Source organism: Pipistrellus hanaki (genome assembly GCF_964339955.1).
Source record: "Pipistrellus hanaki genome assembly, chromosome: 4".
NCBI lineage: Eukaryota > Metazoa > Chordata > Mammalia > Chiroptera > Vespertilionidae > Pipistrellus > Pipistrellus hanaki.
In genome coordinates, this window is record NC_140506.1 from 82,923,830 (window position 1) to 82,940,261 (window position 16,432).

A 16,432-nucleotide genomic window follows, 5' to 3' on the forward strand; every position below is an offset into this window, starting at 1 on the left:
GAGATGTGGCTAAGGACACAGCCAGTCTAGCTGGTAGCAACATCAGAGAGCAGAACAGCAACCACAAAAAATGAGCCCAATTCCTAGGATACTTTGTGCAATTATTGCCAATCAAGTGCCTGGAGTGTTTCCTGGCTTCTGCTAAGGTCTCCAATCCCTTAAAGCAATGTTTCCCAAACTTTTGACATATGTGTACCCCTTCTATAATTTTCGTAACACTGAGTACCCTTCGTACTCATGAGAACGTAGAATTAGGCACAGCTAAGCACGGTGCAGTGCATATCCCCACCAAACTCCGGTGCAACACGTACCCCCATCAAACTCTTCCAGTATCCCTGGGGGAACGCATACCACACTTTGGGAAACACTGCCTTAAAGGAAAGTAATAAAAGCAAAGGCCCTTCTTCCCAAGAAAATCCACATGTGAGCACAAATACACAAGCATTTCTAAAAGCTGGGAAAAGCTTCTGAGGTTTCTGGATCTGTGGGCCTCCAAGGAAGCCCCTGACAACAGACACACCATGTCTCTCATGAGACTCCTACAAGCAGGTAATGTCACCTCCATTTCACAGACAGGGAAACTGAGTTCAGAGAAGTTAAGGCATTTGCCAAGGTGACATAGCTCTTGAATAGAATGTCTGACCCCAGTGCTTTTTATATCCCAAAGGCTGCCTACTCAACCAAATGTGTCCATGACCACCTACACCATGGCCCTACAAACATCTATATAAACAAAAGTCTAAGGGGCCTTTACAACTGAATGACCAAATGACTGGATGACTGGCCAGCAGTTTATGATGTGCACTGACCCAGTCCTTGCTGCTGGAGCCCTGACAGCCCCAAATCTGGTTCACCCGCACCCCGGACCCAGACAGGAGGAAGGAGGAAGGAGGGAGCTCAATTCCTCATGGAATCAGCTGTTGGTCAGCTTGCTGCTGGGGCCAACCTCCCTATGTCCCTCCCCCCAATCAGCACCAATCGCCGGCCAGGCAAAGGGACCCAACCTGTGCACAAATTTGTGTGCCAGGCCTCTAGTAAAGAATAAAGAAAGTACAGAGAAGATGTACATGTCACTCCTGTAGCAGCACTGAGGACAGAAACTTGGCAGTGACAATGTAAGAGCTGTTTGGCCACTGAGGATTAAAGCCCAAAGGTGACATTTGCCTTCACAAAGAAGGCCATTCCCTTTTATGAACTCCGGGAAGACAGCCACAAGCCTCCGGGCACTCACACAACTCCCATCCCACCCCTTTCCACCCAGCAGTGCTTCCTACATTGGCTAACACCGCGCCTAGAGTAGAAAACGGTGTGGGCCACATGTCAAAACCAGTGTGTTTATGGAACCCAGCTCACCTGCCAAAGGTCACCCAAAGTCAACTCAACAGTCAACATGTTTGCACAGGAGAGAGTCATCAAGGGGAGACAAAGATGCCTGCCTCTGACATCAGAACAACTACCAAGACCAGGAAGACACCAGAAATATTCAGAGAAGCAGACTCAGAGATACAGAGAACCTTTGGATGGTCACCAGATGGAAGGGTGGCTGGGAAATGAAAAGAGGAAGGGAGTAAGAAGAGAAAATTGGTGTCACAGAATAATCATGGGGTGTAAAGTGCAGCACAGGGAATATAGTCAATAATGCTGTAATAACGATGTGTGGTACAAGATTTATTAGGATAATCACTTCATAAGTTATATAAATGTCTAATCACTACGATATACACCTAAAACTAATATAATATTGTATGGCAACTGTAATTGAAAAATAAAAAATTTAAAGAACAACAGATGTGAGCTTGCCTTCAAGGAGCTCACTCTCAATTCATTCCCACAGAACACTTTTTAATTACTTCGTGCTTGCTGGAACTAGAATAAACATTAGTTCATTGAGGTATCCCTTCATTCCTTCAATCAATGTTTCTGGACCAACAAATCCATGTCGGACAGGATTTTAGGCACCGGGTACACAGAGTGAATAGAGGGCAAAGTGCCTATCCCCGAGAAGACAGAGAAGTAAACAAGGAATATACTTAGTCATAAAGGCCTCGGGCCCTGAGTTGCGACATGAAGAACTAAGTGGGCAATGTGATGAGGGTCCGGGAAGCCAGTCCTCTTGGGCAGTGCTCGGGAAGGAAAACTTCCTTGCAGAGGGACACTCTAGCTCACTCGGATGCTCTCCCCTGAGGGTTCAGCATTCCAGAGAGATGGGTCTGAATCCAGCTCCCCACATCCTAGCATAAAGCCTCTACCACAGCCTCTCTCAGCCTCCATGTCTCCAACTATAAAACAAGGCCAACATTCCCCCTTTGCAGGGGTGCTGTGGAAATTAAGTGATAATATAGGCAAAGCCTGGTTCACAGTAGGCAAAATAAATGAGATGTCCCACCCAGCTGCAGTGGCGCAATGAGCACCTATCTATGAACCAGGAGGTCAAGGTTTTATTCCCGCTCAGGGCACATGCCTGGGTTGTGGGTTGGATCCCCAGGAGGGGGCATGCAGGAGGCAGCCAATCAATGATTCTCCCTCATCATTGATGTTTCTATCTCCCTCTCTCTTCCTCTCTGAAATCAATAAAAGTATTTTTTTTAAATGAGATGTCCATATTATTCATCTCTTCCAAGCAGTCCTTGAAGGAAAATCTGGAATTGCCCTACAAATAGGTATGAACTTAGTAGTGGATTTGATATGTGGGAACCGGCAGAGGTCATCTGGAAAAAAGCCAGGATGAAAACGTGATACCAGGCTCTAGAGTTCAAGGGATTTGGGCTCACAGCTTGAACCCTTAGGGCTACTGAACAGGCTCAAAAATTAATCTCCAAAGAGGATCTCCAGAAATGATTCCAGAAAAACTGGCCTCCCTGGAATGAGGCCACTGCCTCACACCCCAAGATGATGAGAGGACACTGGACATTTGCACTGACTCTCTCACTGTCCTAGGTCCTCGGCCTGGTCCTCAGCCTCCCTGGGCGATGGCCTGACTCTGAAGAACAAGAGAGCTGATGCTCACACCAGCTGTGGGAGCTTCTAAGTACTTGATAAGGCTCCAATCCCGTATGGTGCCGGTTCAGACACAAGTCTGCTGCCTTCCTGAGTTAGTGCACTTAACCCTCAGGATGGCACTCAAGATGCCAGTGTGTCTTCATCTTACAAATAAGGAGACAGGGCCCAGAATCTGAAAAGAAAAAAAGAAAGAAGGAAAGGAGAAAGGGAGAAAGGGAGAAAGGGAGGGAGGGAGGAAGGGATGGAGGGAGGGAGGGAGGGAGGCCGGCCTAGGAAGCATTGGAGCTGGGACCTGATCCTAGGACAGTGGCTCCAGGGTCCAGATCATCGCAGGTAACCTCCCTGCCTCTGCTCTCTTGTAGCACCTAGCACATCTATATGAACTATGGGTGTCAGCTCATGGTACTTAGGGCACCAACAGGAAACGGTCAGGAGTCCCCACCTGCGAGGCACAGGGAGGCCTTCTAGAACCACTGGTGCAAGGAAGGCCAGCAGGAAGGAAGGAAACCTGAAGAGCGCACTATGAAACAGATAAAACAGCCTGCCTGGCAAGAGCATTGGGAGAGAGCAATCACTCCTGCTTCAGGCCCTGCCTGCTTCCCACTGCACCGGGATAAAGTCCAAACGCACTGCCCTCTACAGCATCCGCCCAGGCGGCTCTCCCTCTCACCTCTGCCCAGCCACACTTGCAGTCTCTCATCCTCAGGCCTCAACTCCACTGTCACCCAAAGAAACCCTTCCTGGTAACACACCTTAAGGCAGCAAACACCCCCCACCCTTCACCCTGCCCCACCCAATGTTGTGCCTTTCTAGCACTTGTACAGATTTTCAAGGGCAAGTTCACATGCCTGTTAACACCACTGCTGCCTGTCATCTCCATTGGCCTGGAAAGCACGGGGTGTAAACAGTGTCTGAATGGAAGAAAGGACCCAGCAAAGAGAAAAAGAAAGTAAAAAGAAAGAGAATGCACTTCTTCTTCATCAAGAAAAGCACTCCCCAAAAACGTGCTAAGAAGGTAGATGGTATGCTAGGTGCTCCAATCAATCAATCAATCAGTCAATCAGTAGAAGAAACTTTTGGAGGAGGCTGTGTATGTTTATGGCATAGATCATGGTGATGATTTCACAGGTGTATGCTTATTTCCAAACTCATCAAGTTATACACATTAAAAATGCTCAGCATTTTGTATGTCAATCATACCTCCATCAGTGTCTAAAAGAAGAGCAGAAAAGCACTCCTCTGGGAATTCTAAAGGCCATCACCTCTCTCCCACGCATCGGCTCTCTCATCCACATGACCACGGACAGTTCCCTAGAGCTGGGGACAAGCCCTGCCATACAAACTAGGGAGACTGAAGACTGACGTCCTTTCTAGGTCTCAGGACAAGTGTCTAGGGCTGTCCAAGAGCACAAGGCAGCACCCTGGCCCTTAAAGCACCCTTCTGACCTCAGAGGGGACCCCTACAACATGAAACCTCCCCCTGGCAATGTACTAACACTCTCCCCACAGCCGCCCAGCATGGACCCCACCAACTCACCTGGTGCAGCCCGTGAGACTTTCTGCTGGGCAGCACAGTGACACTACCAGGTCCGCTGCCAAGACCAAGCACATGCCCCTCGGCGCAGCCTGTCCTCATCTCAGCCTGTGGGGATGTCACCTGCCTTTCCCAATCCCAGGCCTCGAGGGACAAGGTCGGAACAGGCTGGGGCAATGCTCGCAGCTCCAGAGAGACCTCCCTGCGGTGACACCAATGCAGGACGTTAGAGCCGCTGCCCTTCAGCTCCTCCTCCACCAGCATTTCAAAGGCAGTGGCAGAGCTACCGAAAATAGCCAGGCTGCCAGGTTAGCCCACAAACGGCAGAAACCGCTGCTTCCCAACCACATGGATGCCGAGAAGAAGAGGAAGAAAGGACAGCGTTGGGTTTGGGAGATGAGCCCCAGGAGATTGGCTGTGCGGCCTTGAACACTACCTTCGGCCTCTGCCTCAGAGGCTTTCCCATCTGTACACAGGCCCAGTGATGCCTGCACCTTGTGGGTGCCTGTACAGCCAGGATGACTTCGGAGCTGCACCTAGCAAAGGCTGCTGCCTTACCATCTCATGACTACTAACCATTAGCATAAGTATTACCGGCCACCAAGAGCCCCCCTAATGCCATCCCATGAACCACATTTGTCAGTCTTCAGGATCACTTACCCTGACTTATCACAGCCTGCTGGTCACACAGACCCATGTACTCCTAACCAAAAGTGGACACGTTTGCTATTCTGAAAAGACTCCATGCTCTGGGCCAGGATCCGCCTCCTCCATGGCATTTCACATCACTTCTCTCGCCCCCACCCCATCAGCACCCTCTGGAGCCCAGATTGGGACCATGGGACTATTTTATACAAAACTTTGTTAAAACAATTTTGCCATAAATTAAGTTCAAAAGAATGCCAATAGTTAAACAGAATTGGGAAATAGAAAATGAAATTTTTATTCATCATAACATATGATGTTTAGAGTAAGTCAACAGCAAATGATGAAGAGCTATTTTGTGCCAATCCCAAGGTGGCGTGAGAAGAATCACAGGTATTTTCAAAGTTTTTAGAGGCTAACAACGTGGGTTTCTTATCTCTAATTTCACATCAAAAGTAGATGACTTTCTTTGGTTTCAATATTAAGCAAACTTATTTTCTATTTACCCGTTATAATTAATATTTTGGTCTCATAAAAGAGAGATACAGATGTTTGAGATAAAACATGAAAAAAGGAAAAGAAAGTTAAAAGAATTTGAAAAATTATAATCACTACTTTTTGTTTTATGTAGATATGAAATGACAACCTCAGGTAAAATTCCCTGAACCATTATACAATGAAAAACACACTGAGATTGCAAACAGGTGTCCTAAGCGGGGAAAAGATGGTGGTGGGGAGAAATTATAGGGCTAGCTACTGGGCCATCTATCGGGTGGCACGGTAACCTGGGACGGCATCTCTGGAGTAGTGGAAGGGGGTGAACTGGGAGGCGGAGATGCGGCCATTTGCATATAGTGGCTGTGTGGATTGGAGGCCTGGCTGCAGGGTTCTGGCCTCACTACTCCTCAGTGTAATCTTAGTCTATTCAGCTGCTGTAACAAAACATCACAGACTGAGCGGCTTATGAACGAACCACAGGAATGTACTGTTCACAATTCTGGAGACGGGAATCCATGATCAGGGTGCCAGCGTGGTCAGGTGAGGGCTCTCTTCTGGGTCACACACGTCTCACTATGCCCCACATGGTGAAAAGAGAGATCTTTGGGGCCGTTTTTATCAGGGTATCAATCTTATTCATAAGTGCTCCATCCTCACGACCTAATCATAACTCAAAGGCTCCTAATCCCATCACATTGGGTATTAGGATTTCAAAGTCTGAATTTTGGGAAGGGACACAAACACTCAGAGCCAAAAATACTCCTGAAAATAAGCAAGTTTGGTATGCTCATCCTGAGAGCCGAGCATCCTCACTCAGGAGAATTCCTTCCTTTATTTATAAAATAACTTTTTAAAAAGGAACAATAAGTGTAAGGCTTCCAGGCCTGGATGCCCACACATTGTTGGCACAGGGCTGCATGCCCTGACTGGGTGATGGTGAAGCATGTCCCCTTAGGTAATCTAGAAGTGGAGAAAACAGAAGGTTTTAGATCAGAAAACCAGGTTCCTCACACACTTCACCACTTAATCTACCTGGGAACCATGCCTGTCACATAGTAGATGCTCAATAAATATTGGCTGAATGATATCCTAGCTGTGAGGTCTTGGATAAGTTACCTCACCTCACTAAGTCCCTGTTTTCTTACACAAAAAGAATATTACCTGCACCTCAAGATGGCTGGGGGCTAAATGAGAAAATGCAACTTGAAACACCCAGGCACAATCCTTGGCACCTGTGAACTCTGCCGAAGAGTATTATTACTTTACCAGGTATTGTTTTTACACAAGGTGTGTTAGGCCCTCCTTTCAGCCTCCTCGCCAAGCCAAACCACACAGCCACATGAGCAGCAAAGAACACCTGCTTTAGTCCCACCCCTCCTCTTCTCAGGTCCTCTCCACATCAGCAGGACACCCGATGGGAGAGCAAAAGGCCCCACACCAGAGGATATAAACCTACAGTTCACACCAGGGAACACCCCACAGGAATGCAGTCACACAGCTACCAAGTGCCATGTTCCCGATTCTAAGTAGCAAAAATGCATAAAATGTTAGCACCTAAGGCTGGTGAAGAGTAAAGAAACTGGCAGCTGTCACACTCCTGGCAACACATTACCTGAGCATAAATGGCTGCTCACAGACAGCCCAGAAAGGCAGGCCGAACTGTGGTCCACTGGCCCACAACCAGGAATTTGATGCAGAGGAACAGGTGTGCAAAAAAATAATAATGATGATGGGCGGTAGTCTTAGAATGCACTTATTACAAGCTTAGAGCTTCGCACTTTTTATTTACAATGACTAAAAAAACTCACAGCAAAAAAAAATTTTTTAAACCTGATGACCCCCCCAAAAAAATAATCTGGTAAATTGTAATAAGTAAAGTAGTAGGCTATTATGTAGTGATTCAAAAGAATAAGCAGGAGATGAAGAAGAAAAGGATTCTTTGAAGTCATGGTAAGAAAGCAGGAAGGTTTGACTTTGGGTGATGGGCACACGGTCAATATAGAGATCTTGTAACAGAAACCCACACTGAAACCTACACATTAATGTTGACCAATGTCACCCTAATAAATTTAATTTCTAAAAAAAAGCAGAACACAGAATAAGCACATTGATAATAGCTAATAGTGACTCTTGGCTCTGATCCGAATACTCTAAGAACATCACAACTGATCCTCGCAATGGCCATCAGAGATGGGTTTTCATCTTACGTTTGGACAGGGCAGCAAGGCACTGAGAGGTAAAGGCCACCCAGCCGAACCCAGAACCCGGCTGCCTGGCTGAGAGAGCGCGCTGCTCCAGTGAGCACCAGGCATGCCAACTCCAGCCAGGCACAACCCTCACACCCAAAGCCAGACTGCAGAAACGAAGTGCCTCTGAGGCAGGAGGGTGGGTGTTCTGGTTTGCTCAAAACTGTCTTGACTGCTCCACTAAATAGATCTCTTAAGTACCAAAGGGCCTGGTAGAAAGACAGCAGTAACGGGGTCTGCTCAACCATCCTCTTTTGGGTGCTAATAAGACTATCCGCCCCAAACGCCAGGACCAAGTGCTCTGCCATTTCAGAGCCGGCTCAGAGATGTCGGGGGTGGGAGGGTTGCTGGGTAGAGGCTCAGCTGCAGGACAGTGCCCAGGCAGGCACGGGCACAGAGCGCTAAATGACCTGGAGAAGCCACTGGTGGGAGGTGGGGTCACAATCCCTGCTACGAGGTTTCTTTGCCTGGCTCTTCTGGGGTTTGCAAGAGTCAGGCATCTCTGGAGTGGAACCCTGTGTGTCACATGCTGGGATGTGCACGTCATTTGAATTGGGGTCACTCTGGGACACCGATCCTGGGACACCCTATGTTATGGACTGAATCATATTCCTCCAAAATCCCCATGTTGAAGCCCTCACCCCCAATGTGACTGCATTTGGAGGTGGGGCTTCAGGGGTCTTTAAGGTTAAACACGGTCGTAGGGCAGGGCCCTCATCCACAGGACTTACAAGAAGAGGCAGAGACAGCAGGGGTGCAGGTGCACAGAGAAAAGGCCAAGGAGACAGCTCTTCCCAGAAACCTGCCTTACTGACACCTCAATCTTGGACTGTCAGCCCCCAGAACCGAGAGAAACAGATGTCTGCTGGTTAAGCCGCCAGTCTGTGGTTTATTATTATGGCGGCCCGAGCAAACTAATGCCCCCTGCTTACCCAGACAGACGGCTCTTCTTTTCTTTTCCTGTGATGACACAGGAGGTGGGGCAGGAAGGGGGTACACAAGTCAAAAGCCCCTCCACTCACAGTTTCTAAGCACCCTGATTTCTCAGCCAGAACACACACAGGATGGACGACAGTGCTGCCCCATCCGGCTCCCTGAAATTCACAGCCTCCTAGGACACAGAACCCACAAATCCACATAGCAATCCCCACACACCACACTGACAGATATGGAGTGTCAACATGTGGACACAGTGACCTATTCCTCAGAGATTCAACTGTACACTCTGGACATGGCAAGAAATAGTAAAACGGGGTTTATGTTTTTAGAAAACTGCATGAGTAACAATAAGAAAAATGGCTTACAGCCCTGCCATCAGCAAAACCATTCAGAGCAGCCTCCTCAGTGAACACACACGAGCAGGGCCAGCAAGTCCTTCGGGGACAGAAGGAAGACCCACGGTCCGCGGTCTCTGTACACCCCAAAGAGCAGTGACAAAGCGAACCCTGTACCTGAGAGGAGGGGCTTCGGTCTGCAGAACAGGAACCTACTTGGCAGCCAAAGCTGGGACAACTGGGCCCCTAGAATGAGGAGCCATGAAGCCTGCTATTCATGTCCCCAATCTCGGGGTCCCTGCCCTCTTCAAAACAAATGGAAATAAGGCAAAACACGTGTTCTCTAGATGCAGAGTCACGCCTCACCCCTACATGGAGGTGTCCCCACAGAAACAGAGAGCATCCGGTGCTGCAAGGACAAGGTGCCCCATAACAGTGATCAGAGATGCCAGCCCCTCACTTCTCCAAGCCTTCCGACTGCTTCCCAGGAAGTGTCTGAGGTCAGCAGAGGACAGCCTACACCCTCCCAATGCTCTCACCCACTGGCCTGCCTTTGCCACAGTGGTCTCAGTCCCAGCCGCACAGGCAGCATTGAGGTCAGCTTCATAACACGGTTACCTTCTCACTGTCTTCATCTTTACAGCCACCTGCTATTTAAGTCAGCCCATTGTGGCTCTCCAGTCACTTAATCATATAAACTTACCTCTTTAAATAAAGACTTGCACATTTTTCAAGTGTACATTCAAAAAAAGAAAGGAATTACTGGGTAAGTAATAGTACCGTGGTTTAAAAAAAAAAAAAAAACACTTAAATTTAAAAACCAGCAACCTTCGTGTTCTCCTAGCCCAGTGGTCGGCAAACTGTGGCTCTGTTGACTAATGAGTTTGCCGACGACAGTCCTAGCCCATGTCCCACATCCTGGGCGATCTATAAATACCTGCTCGGCTGAATCTAAGGCTGCGGAGCGTCCTAAAAAACTACACGCTTTCTCTATACAGAAGGAGGCAGGTCATTCCCACCACACCAACCTCACAGCATCTGCTCATGGCCTTCTTCACCCCCAGGTCAGAGGACACTGGCTGCCCCCAAAGGCCACTCTTCCTTCCTTAGCAATGACAGCCCTGAGCGGGTGGGGCACGCTGCCTTCCAGGCCACGCCACTGGGGTACGTGGCCATCCGAGTGGGATACGGCGCACCTTCTAGGAAGGGTCCTGGCAGCAGCTTTTGTGTACCATGGGCCCACTATGCAGTCTGGTGATGCTCAAGGGCCTCTTCTCAGGAAAAATGTTTTAAATTACATAAAATAAGACGCATGATTACAAAGCAAACAGACTATATTGAAATAGAATTATGAAAATGCAAAAAAAAAAAAAAGAAAGAAAAACCTGGAATAATAATATATAGGATTCTTTATTATCACATTCAAAAACTACCATGTTTTCAAGCAGAAATGACACTCAGACTCTTTCATGCCACAGTTGTTGCAGGTGCCTGTGACATTTTGCATCTAACCACTTCCTATGATTTGCTGCTGCTTTCACAATTAAGAAAATGCTAGATTTCTTATAGGCTAGGATGAAAAGCTGTAATTTTTCCCCGTGTAAGTTCATACCATTGCATCCTACCTGTGGGAATGGAGGCGGTTTCTCCTCTGCCCCCGCTTCCTTCCTGCCCCGGGGACAAGAAAGGGGGGCGGGAGTCCCAGCCTCTGCCCACCCGGAGCCCACGCCAGCCCCACCTGCCTCTGGGCAGACCTGCCTGGCTCATGAAGACAAAGCAGGCTCGTCTCGATTACGTAAAGCCACTCAGACCTCCTCCTAATTACTACTTCTCTGACACTTTTTTCTGGGTGGTGAGGTTGGAAAGTTTGAACTTGATCCCAGCAACCTTCATTAATCTTTGAGAGACACAGGCTTCCTCACTTAGAAAAATGACTCCTCCAGAGCGACAAAGGAAATGCAACCAATCAACCCTGCTCTAGCTGACAGCCTTCCAGGAGGTGCTCTAGCTGACAGCCTTCCAGGAGACGAACCCCAAAACCCTGAATGAGAGAAGGCTGCCCCTCTAATCCAGCGCTGCCCCACTCCTGGAGCGTGTCCTGGGAAGTGTGCACAAGTCCACACATCATGTGCAAGCACGGCTCAGTGAGCATGCAACCACGCACCACAGTCAACATCCACCCCAGGGATGCACACTCCTAACCTGACCCCACACTTCACAGCACAGTCGTGTAGGAGCAGGCACAGAGGCACCACGGGGACGCACAGGCCCAGGACTCATCCCAGCACTGCCGGAGGCGACTCAGAAAGTACTTACTAATTGTCATCGACTCGGGCACTGAGGCGGAAGGTAACAGGCTGCTCAGAGGACTTCCTTGGCCTGGAGGAATGGCTTCCACGCTGGGAAAAGGCAGGCAGAAAGAGGTTACACTCAGTGACTTCAAACGCACAACCTCACCATTCAAACACTAACTGGTGCTAAGTTTATTTAGCTATGCCTACTACAAGGAACAGAAGGCAGCCCTTGGGCTTACAGTCAGTCCTCATTATTTGCAATTCCTGACCGCAAATGTACCCGCCCACTAACTGTATCTGTAACCCCAAAATCCACACCGCGGTGCTTTGGTGCTCACTGCTGCATGTGGCAGGGTTTCCAGATGTGTGTGCTCCTAGCTGGCACCAACAAGGTGAGCTCTGCCTCCATCTTTAACTCTCATACTGCCAATGTGTCCTTTGGCGGGTGACTTAGCGCCACATTTTCACACTTCTTGGTGATTGTGTTATTTAAAACGACTCCTAAGGGTGGTGTTAAAGGGCCGTCTGGTGTTCCCAACCACGAGAAGGCTGGGATAGCCACTGTGGAGAAAGTACATGTCAGGTAACCTTTTGTTCAAGCAGGAGTTACAGTGCTATTGGCCATGAGTTCGATGTCAAAAAGTCAACAATATATGTTAAATGAGGTGTCTTAGAACAGGAACAGACAGAAAACAAAGGCATGTACTGGCGGGCTGACAAAAGGCCTAGAGGCTCACAGGAGCCCCGTCTTCTAATTCCTGAGCAGTGGTTCCACCTTCACAGCGACTGCATAGAACACAGTCACCACAGATAATGAGGACCGGCTGTATAGTTACAAAGAATTTTCAACGTGGAAAAACAGCACATCTTTTATGAAAACAGCAGGGCCACAGTGTGATTAAAGCACACATGCATGTACATACGTGTACACACACACACATATACACATACACACATATGCTCGCATCCACACACACACACACACACCACTAGGAGAAAAAGAACCAAAATATCAACAATGAGACAAGAGTTGGGAGTTAAAAGTGGTTTTTTCATTTCATGCTGCATTTTCCAATTTTTCTAAGACAAACAGCAAAAAATGACTCAAGTCCTGGATGTGTCAGGCCAATCCTTCCTGCCACTGTCCTGATGGGTACAACCTCCTACAGACAGTGTGGTCTCAGGGAGCACAGCCCGGCCTCCCAGGGAGAGGCCACAGCCCCAAGCAAGGTGTGGGGCCATCGTGGCTCCCAGCCTGGAGCTGAGCTTACAAATGAAACACCAAATTAAAACCACGATGAGAAAGAAGGAAACACAGTAACAGCAACAAGGACCAGACATAAGAGAGACTTCACTGTGCTACCACACAGCCAAGGACTTTGGGCAATTCAATGTATTGAGATAATTTAATTTGAAAAAAGAAAACTGATACGGCGCTTACTACTATAGCCAAAGTAAGCACTTCACAAACATATAATATGTAAGAGGCTTAAATATTATATAATATTAATTATTCAACATGATCAAATATTAAAATTAGCAAATAATGACAGAGCAGGTACCCAGATTTGGCCCCAAAAGTGCACAAGAAAAGATGATATGCAAATCCTATTTCTTACAGAGTCGCTCATGCCCTTCCACACCTGACAACCCCACATTTTGTGATGTCAGGTTAAAATTGAACACAATATGGCCTTGCTCTTCAATCCTCGCAGGTGCCCTCCTAGCTTTAAAAAATAATAAAATGGTGAATAAAATCCAACCCCAAAGGCAACCTGGTTTCTGACCACCCACCTGTACCGAGGTCCGGGCTCCGGGAGAGCATGGTCCTTGGGTCCTGTCCCGTTCTCCAGGCTTCCGAGGGGGGCATCTGGGAACAGAGAGCAAACACAGAGAGAAGGTCAGGTTTCTGTTGTCATCTCACTTTCTCCATGAGGCGAGGACACAAGGCAGACAGCACAATGGCTCATCTGCTAGACAAGTTGACTTTAAAATTTTTTCCTCATCACTACACTGGGTTTTTGTCTGCTACCAGTTCTTTTCTTTTTTTTTTCCATCTCAGATTTTGCATCAGTCACTGATAGAAGGCCCCAACCTTATTACCTTAGCCAGCTGGAATTCCCCATCAACTCCATATTCACGGCCAACCTCAGAATCGGGGAACAAAGCTTTCTGTTACACAAAACTGCTCCTGCCTGTAGTGGCTCAAGATGGACACGAGAGGGCAGCACAGTCTAATTACTGACAGAGTCTACTTGGGTCAAAAGGAAGTGACCGCCAATTTCTAAAAAGCCACTTGCTGCATTCAGCGGCATGTGGAAAAGGCATTTGGAAGAGGTAAGGGGAACATCTCTGGTTCCCTAAGCCATCCACGACAGCCTCCTCAGTCTCATTCCTTCCGTTTATGCCAGTGTCGTCCTGCTCAAGACTCCCCAGCTCTTAAGGGAGTTCAACTAAGGGACTTCTAAAAGGAAAAAAATGTTTTTTCACCCTGCTGACACCATCAAGCTACTCCACATACTCCTACTTCCTTCTAGAAGTTCGAAGGGGAAAGAGAGTGTCTACTTCACCGCCTCCCCTTTCTCATATTTGGGGTTAGTATTGGGATTAGTTTAAGATTGAGGGCTCTGTCTGAGCTCAAGCCCTGATCCCAGCTTTAACTCAGTAAGTGACCTATGCTCTTTGTGCCTCAGTTTCCTTATCTATGAAATGGGATGACTCTACTGCCTACCATACAACACATAATGCCTACCACATACTAAACTGTAACATGTGTAAAACTCAGTGAGAATACTCAGTGAGCCTGGGGCTCTCATCTTCCCAGGAAACTGGATTTGCCCTCAAAGGACCCAAAGAGCACTTCCTTCGGCCCCCTCCTACATTCCTCCTTGAAGCACTCCTTTCTCAGGCTTCATAGCAATTATCTGTGGTCCCCCTCCCATACCGTCTTTTTCTCTGATTCCTGAGCAAGGGTGTCCCTGAATCTCAGCTATGTGGCTTCTGTCCCCAATAAATCCAGCAGGTCTTAGCTGCAGACTCCATTCTGGGAAGGTGACCATGCTCAGCCCTTGCCTCTGGCTAGGACGTGAATCTTGAATCCCAGCCCCACATTTCTCACTGCCTACCAGAAATCTCCACTGGGATGTCCCACTGGGCCACCAACTGATCATAACCTTCAAAGCCAATCTTCTTCTTCTGTCACCACTTCCCACTGGCAGTACCCTCAGAGCTTGGCATTCACCCTCCCTCCCATCACAGAGCTAGTAGTGCCCAGACCTGTCAGCCCCCACTAGCTACCTTCCACTCCTTGTTTTCCAACCGTTTTCACCCTCATCCAAAGGCTCCAGACCTTCTAGGGGTGTCCTGCAGCAGGTCACCTCAGGTCACCTCACCCTCTCTAACCTGACTCACACAGCCGTCAGATTATGCTCCCTGAAGCAAGGACAGGGGCTCCAACATACGGAAACCTGTAGTTGGAGTGAAGGCCACCATCACCCACCAGCATTCCGGATACAACACCGACGACCCCAGCCGATTTCCCTTAATGATACATGACCATGGGCTGACAGCTGTAGTGAGCTGAGGCCCTGGAGCCACAGAGCAGAGTCAGAGCACTCATCTGCCACACCCCTTCTGATACTGCCACTACTACTCTCTTAATTTTATTTTTTAATGACTTTTTTATTCATTTTAGAGAGAGGGATAGAGAAGCATGCCTACTGCACACCCTCTACTAGGGACCAAGCCCTGGCCTGGCATCTCTCTGAGCTGAGCCCCTCCCTCACCCCAGAAATGCAGCCCAATGCACGGCCCCTGATCCATAGAACCGCCCCTTCCAAGATCCAGAAGGATAATGACTCTGTGTTCAGGGTCCCCTTCTCCACCGCTTTCTCCCTCCCAAGACTTAGCTACCAACACATCCATCTTCCCCACCATGTCCCTCTCTCCGTTTATCCTCTGCTCTCCCTCCCTTTCTCTAATACCCCAAAGGCGATGACAGCAGAGGCACTAACATTTTCAAAGATGATGGGAAGGTCTAAGGGAGGAGCTCCTGTGTGCAAACTCACCACCAACGACATGAAATGGCTCCAGGCCTGACTGAGAGAATATATTAGCATCACTCACTGACTAGAAGGGGCACTAGTCAGAAAAGGAGGAAAAGAAAAGGAGTCTGGGAAAGTTACCTAGGCAGGTAGGCCGGTCCCAGCGCTACCTGGGCCACATGCCTGCCATGGAAACGGGGCATCATGCAGGAGGGACTTGATGCAATCTGGCATACACTCGGGTGATGGGTTCCCCAGTGTCTCCACGTGGCCCTGGATGAATCTGCCTCCCATGCATGCTCCCGTGGCACTTGTCCCTCGGCTTTCACATCGTCCAAGGCTGCTGAGAGCTCTATTACTGTGCTCGGGGAAACAGCTGGCAGACTGGCTCCTGGGCAGCCTCTCTAGTGAGGGCAATCAGATGCGCTGGAGCTCGGGTCCCGTCAACAGTGACAAGACAGCCTCAGGTCTGCGAGGACAAAGGCCGGAGGTGGGACTGTGGGCAACCTGCCAGGGGATGTCTTCCCCTGAGGATCCGCCAGGCTGGAACTGGCCAGCGGCTACTTCCCCTAGAGACACTGTCTACAGAAAGCCCGGAGGAAGGGAGAATGACCAGCATCTGACATTTAGAGGAGCCCAGTTAGGAAATGAAACAGCCACTGGAAACAAAACAGACTGCACAGTGCATGCACCTCTCAGCCCAGCAATACTTCACAGCCCAACCGAAAGGAGCCCCCAGGCGGAGTAGGACAAGGTGAATGGGGACCTGGGTGGTGACCTGGAAGCCACGAGCAAACCCTAGAAACTCCAGTGCTCCCTGCACAGTGGCAATTACAACAGTGTCATCCAGCTCAGAAAGCCAGCAGCTTCCTGAGCAGCTGGCAGCCCAGTCTGTTTC

General features: G+C 48.7%; 1 protein-coding gene across 3 annotated transcripts in view; it reads right to left on the reverse strand.

Annotated features, from left to right (window-relative positions):
• Positions 1–16,432, reverse strand: part of SNX29 (sorting nexin 29) — a gene marked incomplete at its 3' end in the record, with an annotated part of 419,909 nt that overhangs the window by 324,354 nt on the left and 79,123 nt on the right. For all 3 annotated transcript variants that reach the window (XM_084881120.1, XM_084881121.1, XM_084881122.1), the window contains 2 exons: positions 13,286–13,361; positions 11,514–11,596 (listed from right to left, as the gene is read on the reverse strand). In XM_084881120.1, the coding sequence (XP_084737246.1) occupies positions 11,514–11,596; positions 13,286–13,361 (159 nt within the window). The remainder of the gene's footprint in view (positions 1–11,513; positions 11,597–13,285; positions 13,362–16,432) is intronic.